This window comes from Chelonia mydas, chromosome 13 (assembly GCF_015237465.2).
Source record: "Chelonia mydas isolate rCheMyd1 chromosome 13, rCheMyd1.pri.v2, whole genome shotgun sequence".
Lineage (NCBI taxonomy): Eukaryota > Metazoa > Chordata > Testudines > Cheloniidae > Chelonia > Chelonia mydas.
The window spans coordinates 4,252,771-4,269,312 of record NC_051253.2 but is presented as its reverse complement, the minus strand read 5'-3'; the positions used below and the strand labels follow the sequence as shown (position 1 = coordinate 4,269,312).

Here is a 16,542-nt window from a genome sequence, read left to right as displayed (position 1 = left end):
AAGTAAAAAGTTCTGTGTAAATGAACATTAATTTTAAAGGATGTACAAGCATTGTACCTTTTGTAATGATGACACTGAAAGAGAGGCATGAAATCCTTAATATTCTGCTAATGGACAATGGGAATACAAGATGATTCTTGTTACAGTGGATATTAATATATTGTGTTTAAAACAACGGAGCAGAAGGTAATGCGGTACTTGTAAACTTAACCAATTCAAATCAGCTTAAAAATAAAAGTAATAAAAAAAAAAAAAAATTGATATTCATTTCTTGTCATTCAGGTAATGCTGTAAGAAATAAATTGATCCAATTACTTTATCCATATATTCCATAGTTTAAAAAGTCAGTTACGTTTTCAGTTTTCTGGTGATTGAAGTCAACTCTCATTTTAAAAAAAATTGACTCCTTTCATGTTTTCAGATTAGTCTGTTATAAAGTTCTCCATATGTCTGTTTGGCTCTTCCTGTTTACTCTCTCTGTTTGTTTATAGAAGCAATTCCTATGAAGCGTGTTATACAACAGATTGCATGGTACAAAAGGCCCTTTTTTCTTGGGCTAACCAATTAATATTTTATTTTTAGATACTCTTTGAAGCCAATAATTTATACTTTCACTAAAAGTTAAAGGAATACATTTACACAGTGGTCAATTTTCCCAAGTGGTATTCATGTAGGCAGGGATGTTTTCTTACAAGATTTAGAGGAGAGTTGATGTCATTTTAAGCATGTCATAATGATCTTGGCATTTCAATTTAAGTTTTCTACAGGAGTTTCCTGTTAAATCTGTTTGTGCTCTTGGAAATGGAGGATACTATTTTCATGTTGCTATCAGTGAGATCTTCTATGCATATTTTTCCATGAACAATGCTGACCATAGGACAATTGATAGTTTTAATTTCTGATTAAGAAAATTGTCTTGCTTCCTTGAAAGAATTTAAAGAAAAAAATAATCTTACCATTTCTTACTATATTAGCAAGAATGAATTAAAATCTAAACTCAGATACTGTTTACTTACTTACATGCATAGTACAGAATATCAATGATATACCTTCATTTGATACTTGCAATTGGTGGAAACAAACAAGTAGTTATTAATTATTGTTATGTATCTATTTTATGCTGCATATGTTTTCTTTCCATTTTCAGGAGTGGCATATTGTTTCCCCTTATTCTCCAAAAAGTTGCCCATTCCATCAGCCCTCACTGTTGCTTTAATAAGTGGGCAGCTGTTTACTTCACATTCAATACCAAGCACAGCTTCCTAAGGAAACTAGCAAGGGAATTACGAAAGCTAAACTACTGTTTCTTACTTTGTCAAAGTTCAGACTACATTTAGCCTGAATTGGACTCCTGATGTAAGTTCTCTAGAGTCGCAATGCAGAGCTGCAATGTAAACAGGGCAATCTGCATCAGTATTGTAGATTTAATCAGAACACCAGTTAATCTCATATTTGTGTAGGTGGACAGTGATTGTGCAATTACCTAAAGTAGTGTAATACTATAAATCTAATTTTTCCCCCCGATTCATTTGAATATTGAAAATATTTTTTACTCTGTATCTCAAAGAAGATGTATTAGAATTGGAAAAGGTACAGAGAAGGGCAACAAAAATGATTAATAGTATGGAACAGCTTCCAAATGACGAGAGATTAAAAAAACTGGGACTTTTCATCTTGGAAAAGAGATGACTAAGGGATATGAGAGAGGTCTATAAAATAATGAATGGTGTGGATAAAGTGAATAAGGAAGTGTGATTTACTCTTTCACATAACACAGGAATTGGGTCGCCCAGTGAAATTAATAGGCAACAGGTTTAAAACAAACATAAGGAAATTCTTCATAAAATGCACAGTCAACCTGTGGAACTCATTGCCAGGGGCTGTTGTGAAGGCCAGACCTATAACAGGATTCAAAAAACAATTAGATAAGTTCATGCAGGGTAGGTCCATCAATGGCTATTAGCCAAGAAGGTGAGGGATGCAACCCCGTGCTCTAGATGTCCCTAGCCTCTGGCTGCCAGAAGCTGGGACTGGACAACAGGGATGGATCACTCAATGATTGCCTGTTCTGTGCATTCTCTCTGAAGCATCTGGCATTGGCCACTGTCGGTAGACAGGATACTGGGCTGGATGGACCATTGGTCTGATCCAGTAGGCCGTTCTTACATTCGTATGTACTCTCCATGTGTTCTTGAAACTGCCACAGACCATTGCCCAGTCACAAGGAAATCACATAAGTTCTAATGGTAAATTAAGACAAGAAATCCACCTGTTTATAACTGGAGATAGTAACTTAAATAATTTAATTTTGCCTTATTACTGCATACATTTAGTTTTTCTTGGCATTCTTCACTGCCCTGCAATGTTTATTGTTAAATAGAAGGAAAGCTTAAAAATATTCTCTTCTCATCACTCCTGAATGTAACTAACTAAACTGTGAGAGTAATTTTAATACAGAAGACCAAAACAGAGGAGGCCAAACCAGAGGATAGTAAGAAGTGCAAGAGTAGCTGTGGTGTTTCATATGAACGAAAAATTAAATAAACTGAGGAAGTAATGGGGAGTTCTTATTAGAAGGCATCTTAAAGTCACTTTAATCTTTTTTGGTATTTAATAAAAATGTTAGGCTGCTGTGTTTTGGGGCGGGTGGTTTAAGTAAGAAACTCTTACCCAGTTTCAGTGGAATGCTTCGTTGTAATTTTGATTAAGTTGTATCTTTTGTGAAATAATTGTTCATGCCATGCGACTTAACATTTGCACGTATTTAATAATTTGATTAAAATTATGCTAAGTTTTTATACACCTTGTTTGCGATCTTGCAAGCAAATTATTGTACTCTTGTAATAAGAATAAAAAGCCTTTGAAAGGATGTAAAGTATTTAAAATTCTGCTTTTTTTACAGCTTAGTTTACAAAACCATATTTAACAGTGCATATATAGTATTTGTTCCTGTTGATTTTGCCCACTTTCTTTTCACAAGCAGTGGTTTGTGAGGTTGAAATGAGGCAACAATTAAGATGGCTGTTAAGGTTTAATTAACAATTTTAAACTTATATAGCCATTTGTCTTAGTCAAAACATTGTTGTATATTTTCACCATTGATTGTCAACATACTTTCTGAGTACGGTATACCATTTAGCTGCTGTCACAACATGAACAAAGGGGTATACTTTTATTTTGTCTGGCACAGCAAAAATAAGTTGGCCTTTTAGTGGCCAGGCAATATTCTTTTCCCTTAAACTTTAGTAGAGGTTTAGAATGTAACACTTTTTAGGGTTTAATTATGCGACCGTGAACACGTCTCTTAAGTTCTCTGCTCTCTCAATCATAAAATGTAGGTAATGCTTTCTCACCTTTGAAAAGCACTTTGAGATCTCGGATTAAGGATACTATATAAAACAAATTATTTTATTTTATTTATTTATTTATGGTTAAATGTTGATCTTAAGGCTTTGACAGAAGTTTTAAAGACAGTTATATGGATAGTTGATCATTTTTGTATATGTTCATGGAGAATTTAGAGCTATATGTTTAAAATAGTATTTGTTAAAGCAGTGTATTTCAGAGATGTAATTGTTCAGAATATTTGTGCTACCTTTTGCTTCTTTCTCCCATGTGACTCTCTTTAGTGACCATTTTGCTGCTGTGAGATATAACCCCCACCACATACATCACATGCAGACAACTGGCATTTTGGGTGGGGAGGCTGGTTTTAAAAACACAAAAGGCCTGCATCACTACACTCCTGCGTTCCCTCCCACTGACAGAAGATAAACTGCAAGTGCTCATTCACTGCCTTTTCAGGGCCTTTTTAAAAACCACCAGCTGGTGCTAGTTCACGTGGGTGAGACTCGTTTCCTGTGTTCCCCAGGGCCTGGTGCCAACTTGAATCGTTCAAGGGGCGAATTTGATGGCAAAGTGGAAGCACCATCTCCCCTGCTGCCTTCATCACACCTTGCCACTCAGAGCCCCCCTGTGATCTCCTGTTCTGGTGAAATGTCACCAGAAACCATGATAAAAGAAAAGCTGTCTTCCTCGGCTCAGGTAAGATCAAGAGATAGCTGCAAAAATTTGTAAATGTTAGAGGGTTTTAACACACATTCTCCTTAGTAGAAAAATGTGACCATCATATTTTATACATTTACCATGTCACACTAGCGAGTTAGATTTTCAAAATACAGTTAGTTTGAAATTTCAGGAAAAAAAAAATCCAGATTTGCTCCTGGGCTGGGTTAAGAGCTAATATTTTCCTAATTTTGCAGATCCCTTTCCCTTTTCTTCCTTTCCTGAATGGAACGTGCATCCAAAAGTAATTAGTATTTTTTTAAAAAATGGCAGGTGTGCTTTTTATTGTAAAAACCATTAAAATTTATAATACAGTGTAGGGATGCTTGAACACACAGGTGTCCAGTGTGCTTTTTTACTCATTACTTAAACATGGATAGAAGCAGGGATTGCTTTCCACAACGGAAAAGTTTCTGAACTAAAATATGTAGCTCTCAGTAATGAGTTACATTTTTAAATATTTTTGAATTAGATATTTGCCTCCTTATTAAACAAATGGAGTAAAATACAGCTCTTCTTTTGCAGTCACCTTAGAAAAAAATCACCTGGTAAGAACGGTTAATTTACCACCCCTCCCTGTCCCCAATCTCTGAGAAACCTGCCCAGACTACATCATCTGCTCTATTCCATAGACAGAGTCACCGTCTGCCATGCAATGGCATAGTGCAAACTGCTTATGCAAAAATCAGCTTGTATTTATAATTCAAATCAGTCATATCATATAGTCTTAACATAAAAGAAACTGAGGAGAGCATGCTTTTGCTTGATATGGATATTTCTCTATGGAAAGAAAAATAGCAGTAAAGGGTTAAGGGCAAAGTTAGGTACCTGGATCCATATGCCACCTCCTAAATAAAAGTAGCTTGACTTTCAGAATTGCTCTGCATCCATGGTTCCCATTAAGTTGAAGGGAGCTGTGTGTGTTAGGCAACTCTGAAAATTGAACCACATTTACTTACGATCCCAACTGTGAATTTAAATTCCCTATCTAGGTCCCCTTCTTTATGCTCCACACTTGAAAATTCTGACCTCCATTTCTAAATTTTATTAATGAAAAGTTTGTAGAAGAGAAATTAGTTATTGCTGAATAGAATGCTGGATCTCTGTTAAAGAAGTGGAGGGTTGGTGGATGGGTAAAAAATATTTTTCTGTGCGTGTGTATTTTAACTTAATTGAACTTTTCATTTGCAGGTCCCCTGTGATGGATTTTTAGCACTGTGGCAGTTTGGCAACTCTGACACAGGTAAATGGAGAGAACAATACCTTTAATAGAAAATTATTTTGTACTTAAAGTCATTAACGTGTGTGTGTTTCTGTTTTAGATATAAATGTTTCAAGATCTGAAGATATGGACTTAACCAATGAAGGCCTGTTCTTGGATTCAATCTTAACCAAGAGACTGACTTGTGCTTTCTGCAGGAGGGTTTTTGAGTGCACTGAAAAGTTGAAGGAGCACATACACGAGCATGCTTTTTCCATGATTCTTCCTTTTGACTTAATTGACTGTGCCAGACCTGTGCTCATTGGCCTCACTGATCATATGTCCCAGGATCAGCTTGCCCGTTTCCAATGTTCTAAGTGCCCTGCAAGCTTTACACTAAAATCAAATATGGATAGGCATGAAAAGACAATCCACTTTAACCACAAGAAGATGCAGTGCCCTGACTGCTTAAAACTCTTTCGAGACAAGACAGATCTGAACCGGCATCTTATGTCTGTGCACTCAGATGAACGTACCTTTGTGTGTCTCTTTTGCAGCAAAGGTTTTGGCACACAAAAGAATCTCACTACTCATATAAAAGTGTGTTACCTGGGCTCTGCCCAGCCAATTGGTGAAGAAGTTCTGGATAGTGTGGATCAAAATCAGGAACCTGACGTCGTCTATCAAAGCTGTATTAAGGAAATGAGAAAATCATGAGATTGGAGGGAGATGGGATCCCATGTTTTAGGCATTTATTTTTATTTTTACATGCCATGATTAACAACTTTGGCTTGTGTATTTTTTTAATATAAGCTCAAGCCTTTAGAGAAGATTTAATTGGTTATACAGAGGTAATGTTTTAAGGATAATTAATTTTTTATTTTTTTTTTAAAGCAGTTTTAAAAGATTCCTTTGTAAAGATAGCAATTTAGAGCAATATGTTTTATGCAGTCCCTATGTACTGTGAGGGTCTGTATGAATGGAAATGATCAGTGATTGTAAACATTTTCTTGGTTTAAAATTCTGCTTTATAGGTTCTGTTTAAAATAGTCTCAAAAGGATTATTGAGAAGTATACAGGATAACTGCATTTGGGAGTAGAAGAAGGCGTGTCTCTGTGTCGACTTTGTCATCTAAGGAGATTGCCCCCTCTGATGTTAGGCATTACACAGTTGAACTATAAGCTTGTTCTGCACTGCAGCTAAAGTGAGTCTGTTCTGAGAAGTACAAATTCCAGCAGATGTCAGGCATGGGCAGAGGAATATAGTCCTACCAGAAGAGGTGAAATTGGCCTGCTGTTTCAAAAAATTTGATTATGGCATTTTGAGATTTTTTTTTTAAACTTCCTTTGGCTTCCTGCCAGTGTACCATGTATGTACACTCAGCCACCTCCTCTTCCCTAAAGCACTCTGATTGTTGCCTGTATTAGGTGAGAAACTCTGTTGAACCACTGTGACAAATGTGTCTGCTTTGCTGAATGATGTCTTCATTTATACTAGTTTTAAAAACCACATAAAACTTCTGGAATGCTATTGGACAAAGATTAGATTTTTATTGCATCAAACAGATTATAAAAGAAACAGAACAACGAAAGACCTGAGCTTTGCAATTGCACAACTGTGGGATGGAGCTTGGGTGACCAGACAGCAAGTGTGAAAAATCGGGACAGGGAGTGGGGGGTAATAGGAGCCTATATAGGAAAAAGACCCAAAAATTGGGACTGTCCCTATAAAATTGGGACATCTGGTCACCCTAGATGGAGCTGCTAGTTCCATCTCTGGTCCAAACTACCAGTTAATGAAAGTACTTTGCTATCACCAAATGCCACAAGCTATTTATAAAGAAGTCCAGTTTTCTGTATCATATTAAGAAACTCTGTGCTACTTGGGCATATGTTCTATACTAGGGTTTTTTAAAAATTGCTGCAGGTTTAAGAACATTTGATTATTTAGTATGCTGCTGAATGTTACCTGGAGTTATTTTTTATATTTATGAGTAAGAATGTGGCATTCAAAAACTAAGTTTCTTCAAGTCTTTTAACTCCATCAATTTGTTCTGTACATTGTGGTTGAGCTAGCCAAATTGAATGTACATAAAAACAGATCCTGTTGCTCCAAAAAGCCTAATACTGTGTAGTGGAGACAGTGGAGCTTGACAATCAGTCACTGTTACTGGAAGGTTGAAGTCTTAATATAGTTCCCATTTAATTACTTTGGTTCAATTATTTGAAAGCTGTGAACTGTTTAACTCATAGCTTGCCGTTTATTTTCATACAAATACATATTAGTTTAATTACTCTAACAATTGCTGTAGTTTAAGGCACAGTAAGAGTGCGTTTCAAATACTCTGTGCACAATGCACAAGTTGTCAGCAACTTAGTTTGGTGCTTAAGTGTTATGTAGTGTGTAGGGGTTAACTTGTATATTGGTTCTTTTGATATGTGACACAACATAAATAGAAAGCAATAACAAAAGTTTTAGAAGTAGTAGTCCTGTGATTTCTCCGAAGTTCTCTTGTAGCATGGCCATACCTCAGGAAAACAAGGCAAGGAAATGCTTAGTTTTGCACAAACAATATAGTATACTTGTAGCGTGATTAAACATTAAGGGCCACATTCTTTAGCCTGCTAAATCCACTTTGCAAGCTACACAAAGTGGGCATAAAACAGCTGGAGATGGCCACTGGAGAATTTCTCATGCAGAGGAACTGTCCACCAGTGGAAAGCTGGAAGAGGTGGCTCCACCATCCCCAACATGGAGAGGAAGTGGCGCCTTCAAGAGCACTGCTCTGCTACACTCAGTCCTTCTCTGGTGTAAATTATATCTGCTTCACTGCAGCTCTAATTTGCACCTGAGCTGGGTGGCAGCTTAGGGCCAGGGAGCCACAAACCACTCCACCTCACCCCCACCCCCAATGTGCCTGAGCACATCACAGACAGTTTGAGTCTGTTCCTGTGTAACTATTACAGCACGTATCATGTTAATTGATATAGCAAGAAAGCCATATTAAACTCTCTCTTGTCCATATAATGCTTTCCCATTATTGATATACATGTAAATATGGCTTAGAATCAACTTGCTCCTCCTGTTAGGAACATGACTAATCTGCCTGTTTGATGTTTGGCAATAGCTAAGTAAATTTACTGTGCTGTTTGGCAGATGGGAGAGGAGGTGGGAAGGAACTAAGCAGTGGGAGGGAACTGTGAAAAAGCTCTCTGCCCCCATGAGAAATATCTGTGGCATTCTGGAAGCAGAAAATGAGGGCTTATCTAGACCGTATCAGAAAAGGAACATGAGTAACCACATCATACCTAAAAGGGCTGCTGTCACATGACAGAGTCATAGTCATAGAGTTTAAGGCAACAGGGGGCTAGTAGAGGGTCAGACCTCTTTATCGCAGGCCACCAGCACCCTCACACTAATCCCAACTAACCCAAAGTATTACAACCCATAGGAAGTTAGACTGTTATGTGCCACAGGCAGATATAATGGCCATATTAAATACCTACTGGGAGCGGGGGTTTCCCCCTGTATTAGGGAATTAATACCTGTGTAACATCAGTCACAAATCTCGATCCTATCTGATTTCTTCAGTGATGCTACGGTTCAGTCATTAGAAATCAAATTGCCACAATGGTAATAAATGTAATGAAACATATAAGGAACTGTTAAAGTCACTGAATACATCTTATAAATAGAAGGAGTAGGTGGCTCATGAAAGAAGACCCTTGATCATTTCCTCTTCTTTTCTCTCATTCTAACCAATGCCCCTGTGGGTTCTCTGATTTTGTTAATGTTTTCTGTTAGCATTTTCTGCAGTTTGCTGTTTTGACATTTTTAAGTCTGTCCTTTATTATTTTGTGTTATTCTTTGTGAAAATGTCTAGATAACATTCTTTCAACTAGATTAGCCCTCTCCTTTCCCTAATGTTTAAGGGACTTGATTAAATTAATTTAACATCCAAATGAGATCACATAGCAGTGGAAGAAATTATTTTCTATTAGACAGGTTAAGTAGGCATTCTATTGTAATATGTACAGTCAATACCGATCGTATTGATTCCTGACACCTGTGCAAATATTTATCCAACTTCTTGAGTGACTTGCAAGTTCTTGTCTTCACAGGTAGGAGCAAATTAATTAAAAAAACCACAAACATTAGAATTTCAGGGAACAATATAGCAGATGTTTATATAAACATGTAATAGAAAACTTTCTTAAACTTAAAAAGAAAAGGAGTACTTGTGGCACCTTAGAGACTAACCAGTTTATTTGAGCATGAGCTTTCGTGAGCTACAGCTCACTTCATCGGATGCATAGCATATCGTGGAAACTGCAGAAGACATTATATACACACAGAGACCATGAAACAAAACTTCCTCCCACCTCACTCCCCCGCTGGCAACAGCTTATCTAAAGTGATCCTCAAGTAGAGCCATTTCCAGCACAAATCCAGGTTTTCTCACCCTTCCCCCCCCCCCCCCCCCCACACACATACAAATTCACTCTCCTGCTGGCAACAGCCCATCCCCCTTTGAAACCCCTCTTTATAATGCGCATGATAATCAAGGTGGGTCGCCTCCAGCACTAATCCAGGTTTTCTCACCCCCCCACACACCCCCCCCTTTTTTTAAAAAACCACACACACAAACTCATTCTCCTGCTGGCAACAGCTCATCTTACAATGTGCACAGCAATAATCCAAGTTTAACCAGAGCGTCTTGGGGGGGGGTTTGCAGGAAAAAAAACAAGGGGAGACAGGCTACCTTGCATAATGACTTAGCCACTCCCAGTCTCTATTCAAGCCCAAATTAATAGTATCCAATTTGCAAATGAATTCCAATTCAGCAGTTTCTCGCTGGAGTCTGGATTTGAAGTTTTTTTGCTTTAAGATAGCGACCCTCATGTCTGTGATTGCGTGACCAGAGAGATTGAAGTGTTCTCCGACTGGTTTATGAATGTTATAATTCTTGACATCTGATTTGTGTCCATTTATTCTTTTACGTAGAGACTGTCCAGTTTGACCAATGTACATGGCAGAGGGGCATTGCTGGCACATGATGGCATATATCACATTGGTGGATGTGCAGGTGAACGAGCCTCTGATAGTGTGGCTGATGTTGTTAGGCCCTGTGATGGTGTCCCCTGAATAGATATGTGGGCACAGTTGGCAACGGGCTTTGTTGCAAGGATAGGTTCCTGGGCTAATGGTTCTGTTGTGTGGTATGTGGTTGTTGGTGAGTATTCGCTTCAGGTTGGGGGGCTGTCTGTAGGCAAGGACTGGCCTTTCTCCCAAGATTTGTGAGAGTGTTGGGTCATCCTTCAGGATAGGTTGTAGATCCTTAATAATGCGTTGGAGGGGTTTTAGTTGGGGGCTGAAGGTGACGGCTAGTGGCGTTCTGTTATTTTCTTTGTTAGGCCTGTCCTGTAGTAGGTGACTTCTGGGAACTCTTCTGGCTCTGCTGGAAATGGCTCTACTTGAGGATCACTTTAGATAAGCTGTTGCCAGCGGGGGAGTGAGGTGGGAGGAAGTTTTGTTTCATGGTCTCTGTGTGTATATAATGTCTTCTGCAGTTTCCACGATATGCTATGCATCCGATGAAGTGAGCTGTAGCTCACGAAAGCTCATGCTCAAATAAACTGGTTAGTCTCTAAGGTGCCACAAGTACTCCTTTTCTTTTTACGAATACAGACTAACACGGCTGTTACTCTGAAACCTTTCTTAAACTTGTATTTTTAAATTCAAAATTGGGAAGTAGGAGATGATGTGATAGGGATTATTGGTTTTACCATGTAAATAACAAAAGATACAGTTTAAGCTTAAAATGCAGTCTAATGTGTAAAATGAAGGGGAAAAAACTTGCCTCACGCTATTTTGTGAAACACTTCTTGGCATCCAAAAGATTCAGTATTCCAATAATTGTCATGCAGTAATGCAGCATATGCATAAATTACAGACTTGTAGAATAAAATTTAGTTTTATATAGCACCTTTATGCAATAGTTATGCAGTGTTTTACAAAACAGCTGCTGGTATTGATGTAACTGTATAGGAAATATAGCAGCTGTTTCTGAGAGCGAAAATTTTGGTCAGGAAACAAGTTGTCCCTTTAATTTAAAAAAAAATAATTTCCGTAGAATCAGAAGAAATCGCTTTTGGTTTAACATCTTGTCTTAAGGATGGCAGTGCTAATAACACACCAAATGGAATACTATATTGCAGTCTTGCAGTAATGAGAGTATATTTGGGTGGACAACTGAAGCAGGGGAATGCCAAACAGTATATGGCACAGAAATGATCTAGTTACTGCACAGGATTCCAGAAATTCTGTCTCCATAATTTGGGCTTTGAATTATAAACATCTTTTTGGGGGTCCTGACGGTAGCAATCAGCAATAAAGAGAAAAAATTATGAATAATTGTTGCAAATGAGATTAGCAAGATATTAAGAAAGCATAAATTTAGCTGTAGGTTTTTTTGGTGGGGAGGGTGTTGACTACAAATCTTCCAAACTGCAGAAAAACCTTACAATAAAATGTCTTCTGTAGTTCATGTGATGCTAAATGAAATGGGTTCCCTTTATCACTGACTTAGCGTGCATATTCTAAACTAGAGTGGAAATAACATAATTGATGTGAGTATGTTACATGATAGGACTAATGCATATAAACTTTGCACAACCGGTTGTTTTCCTATATCATCTACGCATTTGTCTCTGCTTAGCAGTGATAGTCGACAGACCAGATTTATGCTTTTTAAAAAAGTCTTTATCTTTCACCATTGGGAACTTGTTTGGAGTTTTAGATTTGCAAACAGGTTTTTTTAAAAGATCGTATGCAGGAAATGCATGTACAAACCAGGATAGTGTTAAACCTGCAGATCACTTTTTCAGGTGGGAAAGCGAGAGGGGAGCTAACATGTATTAGCAAGGAGAGAATTCTAAAAATGTAAAACAATGAAAATTTACCTCAGTGAAACAAGATAGATAACTTGAGACAGTAATGCCAAAGTTTTTGTAGTGTTGCTGGATAACTTTTTTTAAAATGCTCATTTTTTATAAATGTATTTATAAAATTATTTATTTTTGCAGTTTTTGTTTAAAAATACAGCTCTGTTCGTAATGCATATTTCATTTCTTCGTACTATTCTTCATGTATTTGCCATGTATCGTTGCTGGTAATGATTTTGGTAATCTGGTCAATGATCATTTCCTTGTTTACAGATGCTGCTATTCTTAAGTGTTGTAAATATTTAACATTAGCCTTTTTATTTCGGGCAAATAGTTTGTACATTTAACCTTTGTCATTTAGACCAAAAAATGCATTGTGTGTCCACACTGAGGTTAATATATTATTGACTAAATATATGTGCTTATAGGCATGTGTGTTTAACAGATAGATAGTACTGTGAAACTCTAAAATGAAACTGTGTATTACAGTTTTTCTAATGATGCTTTTATTTTTCAAGTTTTTAGATTATAGATGCAGAAATAAAAATATATGGATATTTGACAAAATATTTAGATTTTAATAAAATTATAACTGCAAAAATTGTCTTAATTGTTTAATTTTTGTTTAATCTTAAGTAAACGGCAAAATTTGTCGTATGCACTGAGATTCGTTGTAATACCCAAAGCAGTAAATTTGAGGGATATTATAAAATGTTCTGCATCTGTTATTTGAAACGGTGTTTGTATCTGAATTTAACATAAAACTTTCACATCTTTCTCTTGGTAAGCAGAAATAGTTAAAGTGGTTCAATCTGTTTTCACCATTCTCTCAAAGCTTTTGTGCCTGGTTTTTCCATACTGTTTAGGTTTCCAAGTACACGCATTATTTGCATGGATTTGCTATGACCATGCATCCAAAGTGGCGTAAATGGACATTTTGTACCTGGGTTTGCCTGGTTAACTCCTGGAACTGTATACCTTGGCTTTGAAATTGGGGACTTTTACGTCTGCAGTAACATGCAACATTTTACTGTAATTTATTTAGCCTCACAAGCTTAAACTATATGTTGTCTGGACAATAAGTTGAGGGAAGACCTCCAAGGGGCATCTTAGTGTTGTAGGAAGTAATGTGTACAGTAAGTGGCATTCTTACCTCTGAGTTTTCTGAACCAGTCACATTGATTTTTTTAATAATTCTTGGAACACTGGGGAAGTTCCGGAACACTGGAAGAAAACTTATGTGATGCCAAGATTTTCAAGGGTAAGCAGGATGACGTGGGTAGCTATAGGCCTGTCAGCTTGACATCTCTCCCAGGAAACTAATGGAATAGCTGTTATGGGACTTGATTAATGAAGAGTAATATAATTAATGCCAATCAACTTTGGTTAATAGAAAATAAATCCAGTCAAACTTGATATCTTTATTTTAAATGAGGTTACAAGTTTGGTTGATAAAGATTATAATAGTGTTGGTGGAATATACTTAGATTTTGGTAAGATATTTGACTTGGTACCACGTAGTATTTTGATTTAAAAAACAAAACAAAAACTAGATGCAAAATTAACATGGCACACATAAAATGGATTAAAAACTGGCTAACTGACAGGCCTTGAAATGTAATTGTAAAAGGGGAATTATTGAGTGGGTGTGTTTCTAGTGGAGACATACAAGGATCGGTTCTTAGTTCTACTGCATTTAACCTTTTTTGTCTTTTATCAAGGACCTGGAAGGAAAGATAAAATCATCACTGATAAGGTTTGCAGATGATGAAAAGATTGGGGAATGGTAAAATGGGAAAAGTCACTGAAACAGAGCAGTCTATATTGCTTAGTAATCTGGGAGCAAGCAAATTATGTGTTTTAATATGACCAAATGTAAAGTCATATATCTAGGAACAAGGAACGTACCACACTTACAGGATGGGGGACTCTTATTGTGGGAAGTGGTGACTCTGAAAAAGAGTTGCTGGTCCTGGTGGATAATCAGCTGGGCTTGAGTTCCCAGTGTGAGTGTGTGGCCAAAAAGACTGTTGTGAGTCTTGGATGTATAAACAGGGAAATCTGAAGTAGGAGTAGAGGTTGTATTACCTCTGTATCTGGGACGGGTGAGATCACTACTGGACTGTTGTGTCCAGTTCTGGTGTCCACAGTTGAAGAAGGATGATGATCAATTGTAGAAGTTTTGGAGAAGAGCCACAAGAATGATTAAAGGATTGGAAATTATGCCTTAAAGTGAGAGACTGTAGGAGCTCAATCTATTTAACAAAGAGCAAAGATTAAGGGGTGACTTAATCAGTTTATAAGTACGTGGATTATAGAAGGCTCTTCAGTCTAGCAGAAAAAAGTATAACAAAATCCAATGGCTGGACGTTGAAGGTAGTCAAATTCAAACTGTAAATGAGGCATAAATCTTTAACAGTGAACAGTGGAACAACTTACTATGAGTTGTAATGAATTATCCATCAATGGCAATTTTAAAATCGAGACTGGATGTTTTTCTAAAAGATCTGCTGTAGCTCAAACGGGAATTAATTCAGGGAAGTCCTATGGTTTGAATTATACAGGAGGTCAGACAAGAGGATCACAGTAATCCCTTCTTCTCTTGCCTTTTAATCTACAAATCAGAATTGACACCGTATCGCAGAATGGTGTTGGGGGCACTTAATTTCTGTGAGTACTTTCATGGCACTCATAGTATAGGTGGCATCCTGGCTAATTGTAACACTGTTAACTACATTCTGCCTACATAAAGTTCTGCAGTTGAAACAGCAGTACTTTTTTCTTCAGTTTCTGTTCTAAACAGCCACATGTTGTTGTGACTTACTCTAGCTTTTCAATTTCTATTCTATGTTACCTCTTCTGAATAGCTCCAGTACCTATTTCTGTTGCTGGTAAGAGGTTTCTTGGTCGACAGTGTGAAACTGATTTACAGTTGCATTGTTGTCAGGATTCTGAATAGCAGCGATGAAACTAACCATAATCTTGTCAGCTTGACTCCGCTTAAATCGGGAATGCCAGCAGCGGTGGCGCTTAGAACGGTCTGTCTTTGCAGACTCAGGAAAGCAGTACTGTATCACTTCTCATTTGGAAGGTTCTCTTTGCAACTGCAAGGATCACACTTGATTTTTTTAAAGAACATCTTAAATTCTGCAGAAATGGATAGCTTCAGCACTCTTCACACACCCACAGGGGAAAATTTCCTCTACCCCATCGGTGAGAGGATCAAGTCCTGCATTTATATATAGTGTATTTCACCAGTAGATTACTATTAATGACTTTTTTTAGGTGGTGGTGAAAGCTAATCCAAAATATCACAAATTTGCTGTTAATTTGAGGCATTTTCATTGAAAGGACCCAATTTGTTTTGCCATACTAGGATAGCATTTTTTTTTTTTAACTGATTTGGTTAACTGTACATGAGAGGGAACATCTCCTGTTCACAACATTGGCCCTGCAGGAACCTTGTTTACTGCACCTGTGACTAGTTTAATTCCTGTAAATAACCACCTATGAAGGAATCCAACAGAGCTGGATAGCTGAGAATTTAATAAGACCCTCCTGTAGTTATGTATGTTATGTTTAAATTGTTAGACAATACTGAAAATAGCCGTGTAGCTGTGAGAGGCTTAGCTGACCTTGGCTGATCTTACCTGATCTGTTTATAGCTTGCTTACCTTGTCTAGATTTTGTAGTATTTGGGTTATGGTGATCCTGTGGAGTGCAGATGTTTTGTTTGTATAACCTATTGTTAGTGGTCAAGCAGCTGAGAGATCTTATCCCATTGAAATTGGTAACAGATTATCATAAATATCTTTGTCCTTCACAATATTCAAACTTGCTAAAGATTGCTCATAAAAGAAATAAACTGGGAAATGTGTTAGATTCAATGCAAAGGCAAAATATTTTTCATATACTTTAAGTTCTCCCAGGCAAGTTGGAAAAATAAAATACACCAGAATACCTTTCCATTCTCTAGTTTATTTCAACAGTGCTTTACAAGTAACAAGTTAAATACTAGTAGCACAATGGCTGCACAAGCAAGGTGTTGCTATTGTTTTATCAACAATAGCTGGCGGAGAGCAATGGACATTAGAACATGCTTTATTGAGAATGAATGGTGCCGGGAACTCAGGTGTTCTATCTTTTATTTTGCACCTTTCATCCCATAGGTTCCCAAAGCAGTTTGCATGCATGGGTGTAATCCCTTTAAAGTAACCTTATGAAATTCTATTTGACTGGAGTGGGTAATCTTTTCTGACAAGTGAATAAAATAGTCTTTGTTTTTTCATTATTATCATTATAGTCACCATGGTGCAGGTGGGTGAATAGGT

The 16,542-nt window shown here is 37.2% G+C and overlaps 1 protein-coding gene across 11 annotated transcripts in view; it reads left to right on the top strand.

Moving 5' to 3' along the window:
* ZBTB46 (zinc finger and BTB domain containing 46) overlaps positions 1-16,542 on the top strand; it is a 109,933-nt gene that overhangs the window by 73,437 nt on the left and 19,954 nt on the right. For 5 of the 11 annotated variants that reach the window (XM_043526585.1, XM_037877202.2, XM_037877200.2 and 2 more), the window contains 3 exons: positions 3,872-4,044; positions 5,257-5,308; positions 5,388-6,639. The exons of 5 other annotated variants lie outside the window; for them this stretch is intronic. In XM_043526585.1, coding sequence (XP_043382520.1) covers positions 3,872-4,044; positions 5,257-5,308; positions 5,388-5,983 — 821 coding nt within the window. In that variant the 3' untranslated portion in view covers positions 5,984-6,639. Of the gene's footprint in view, positions 1-3,871; positions 4,045-5,256; positions 5,309-5,387; positions 6,640-16,542 lie in introns of those variants that run through there. One more of the 11 variants, XR_005222143.2, reaches the window with a different exon arrangement.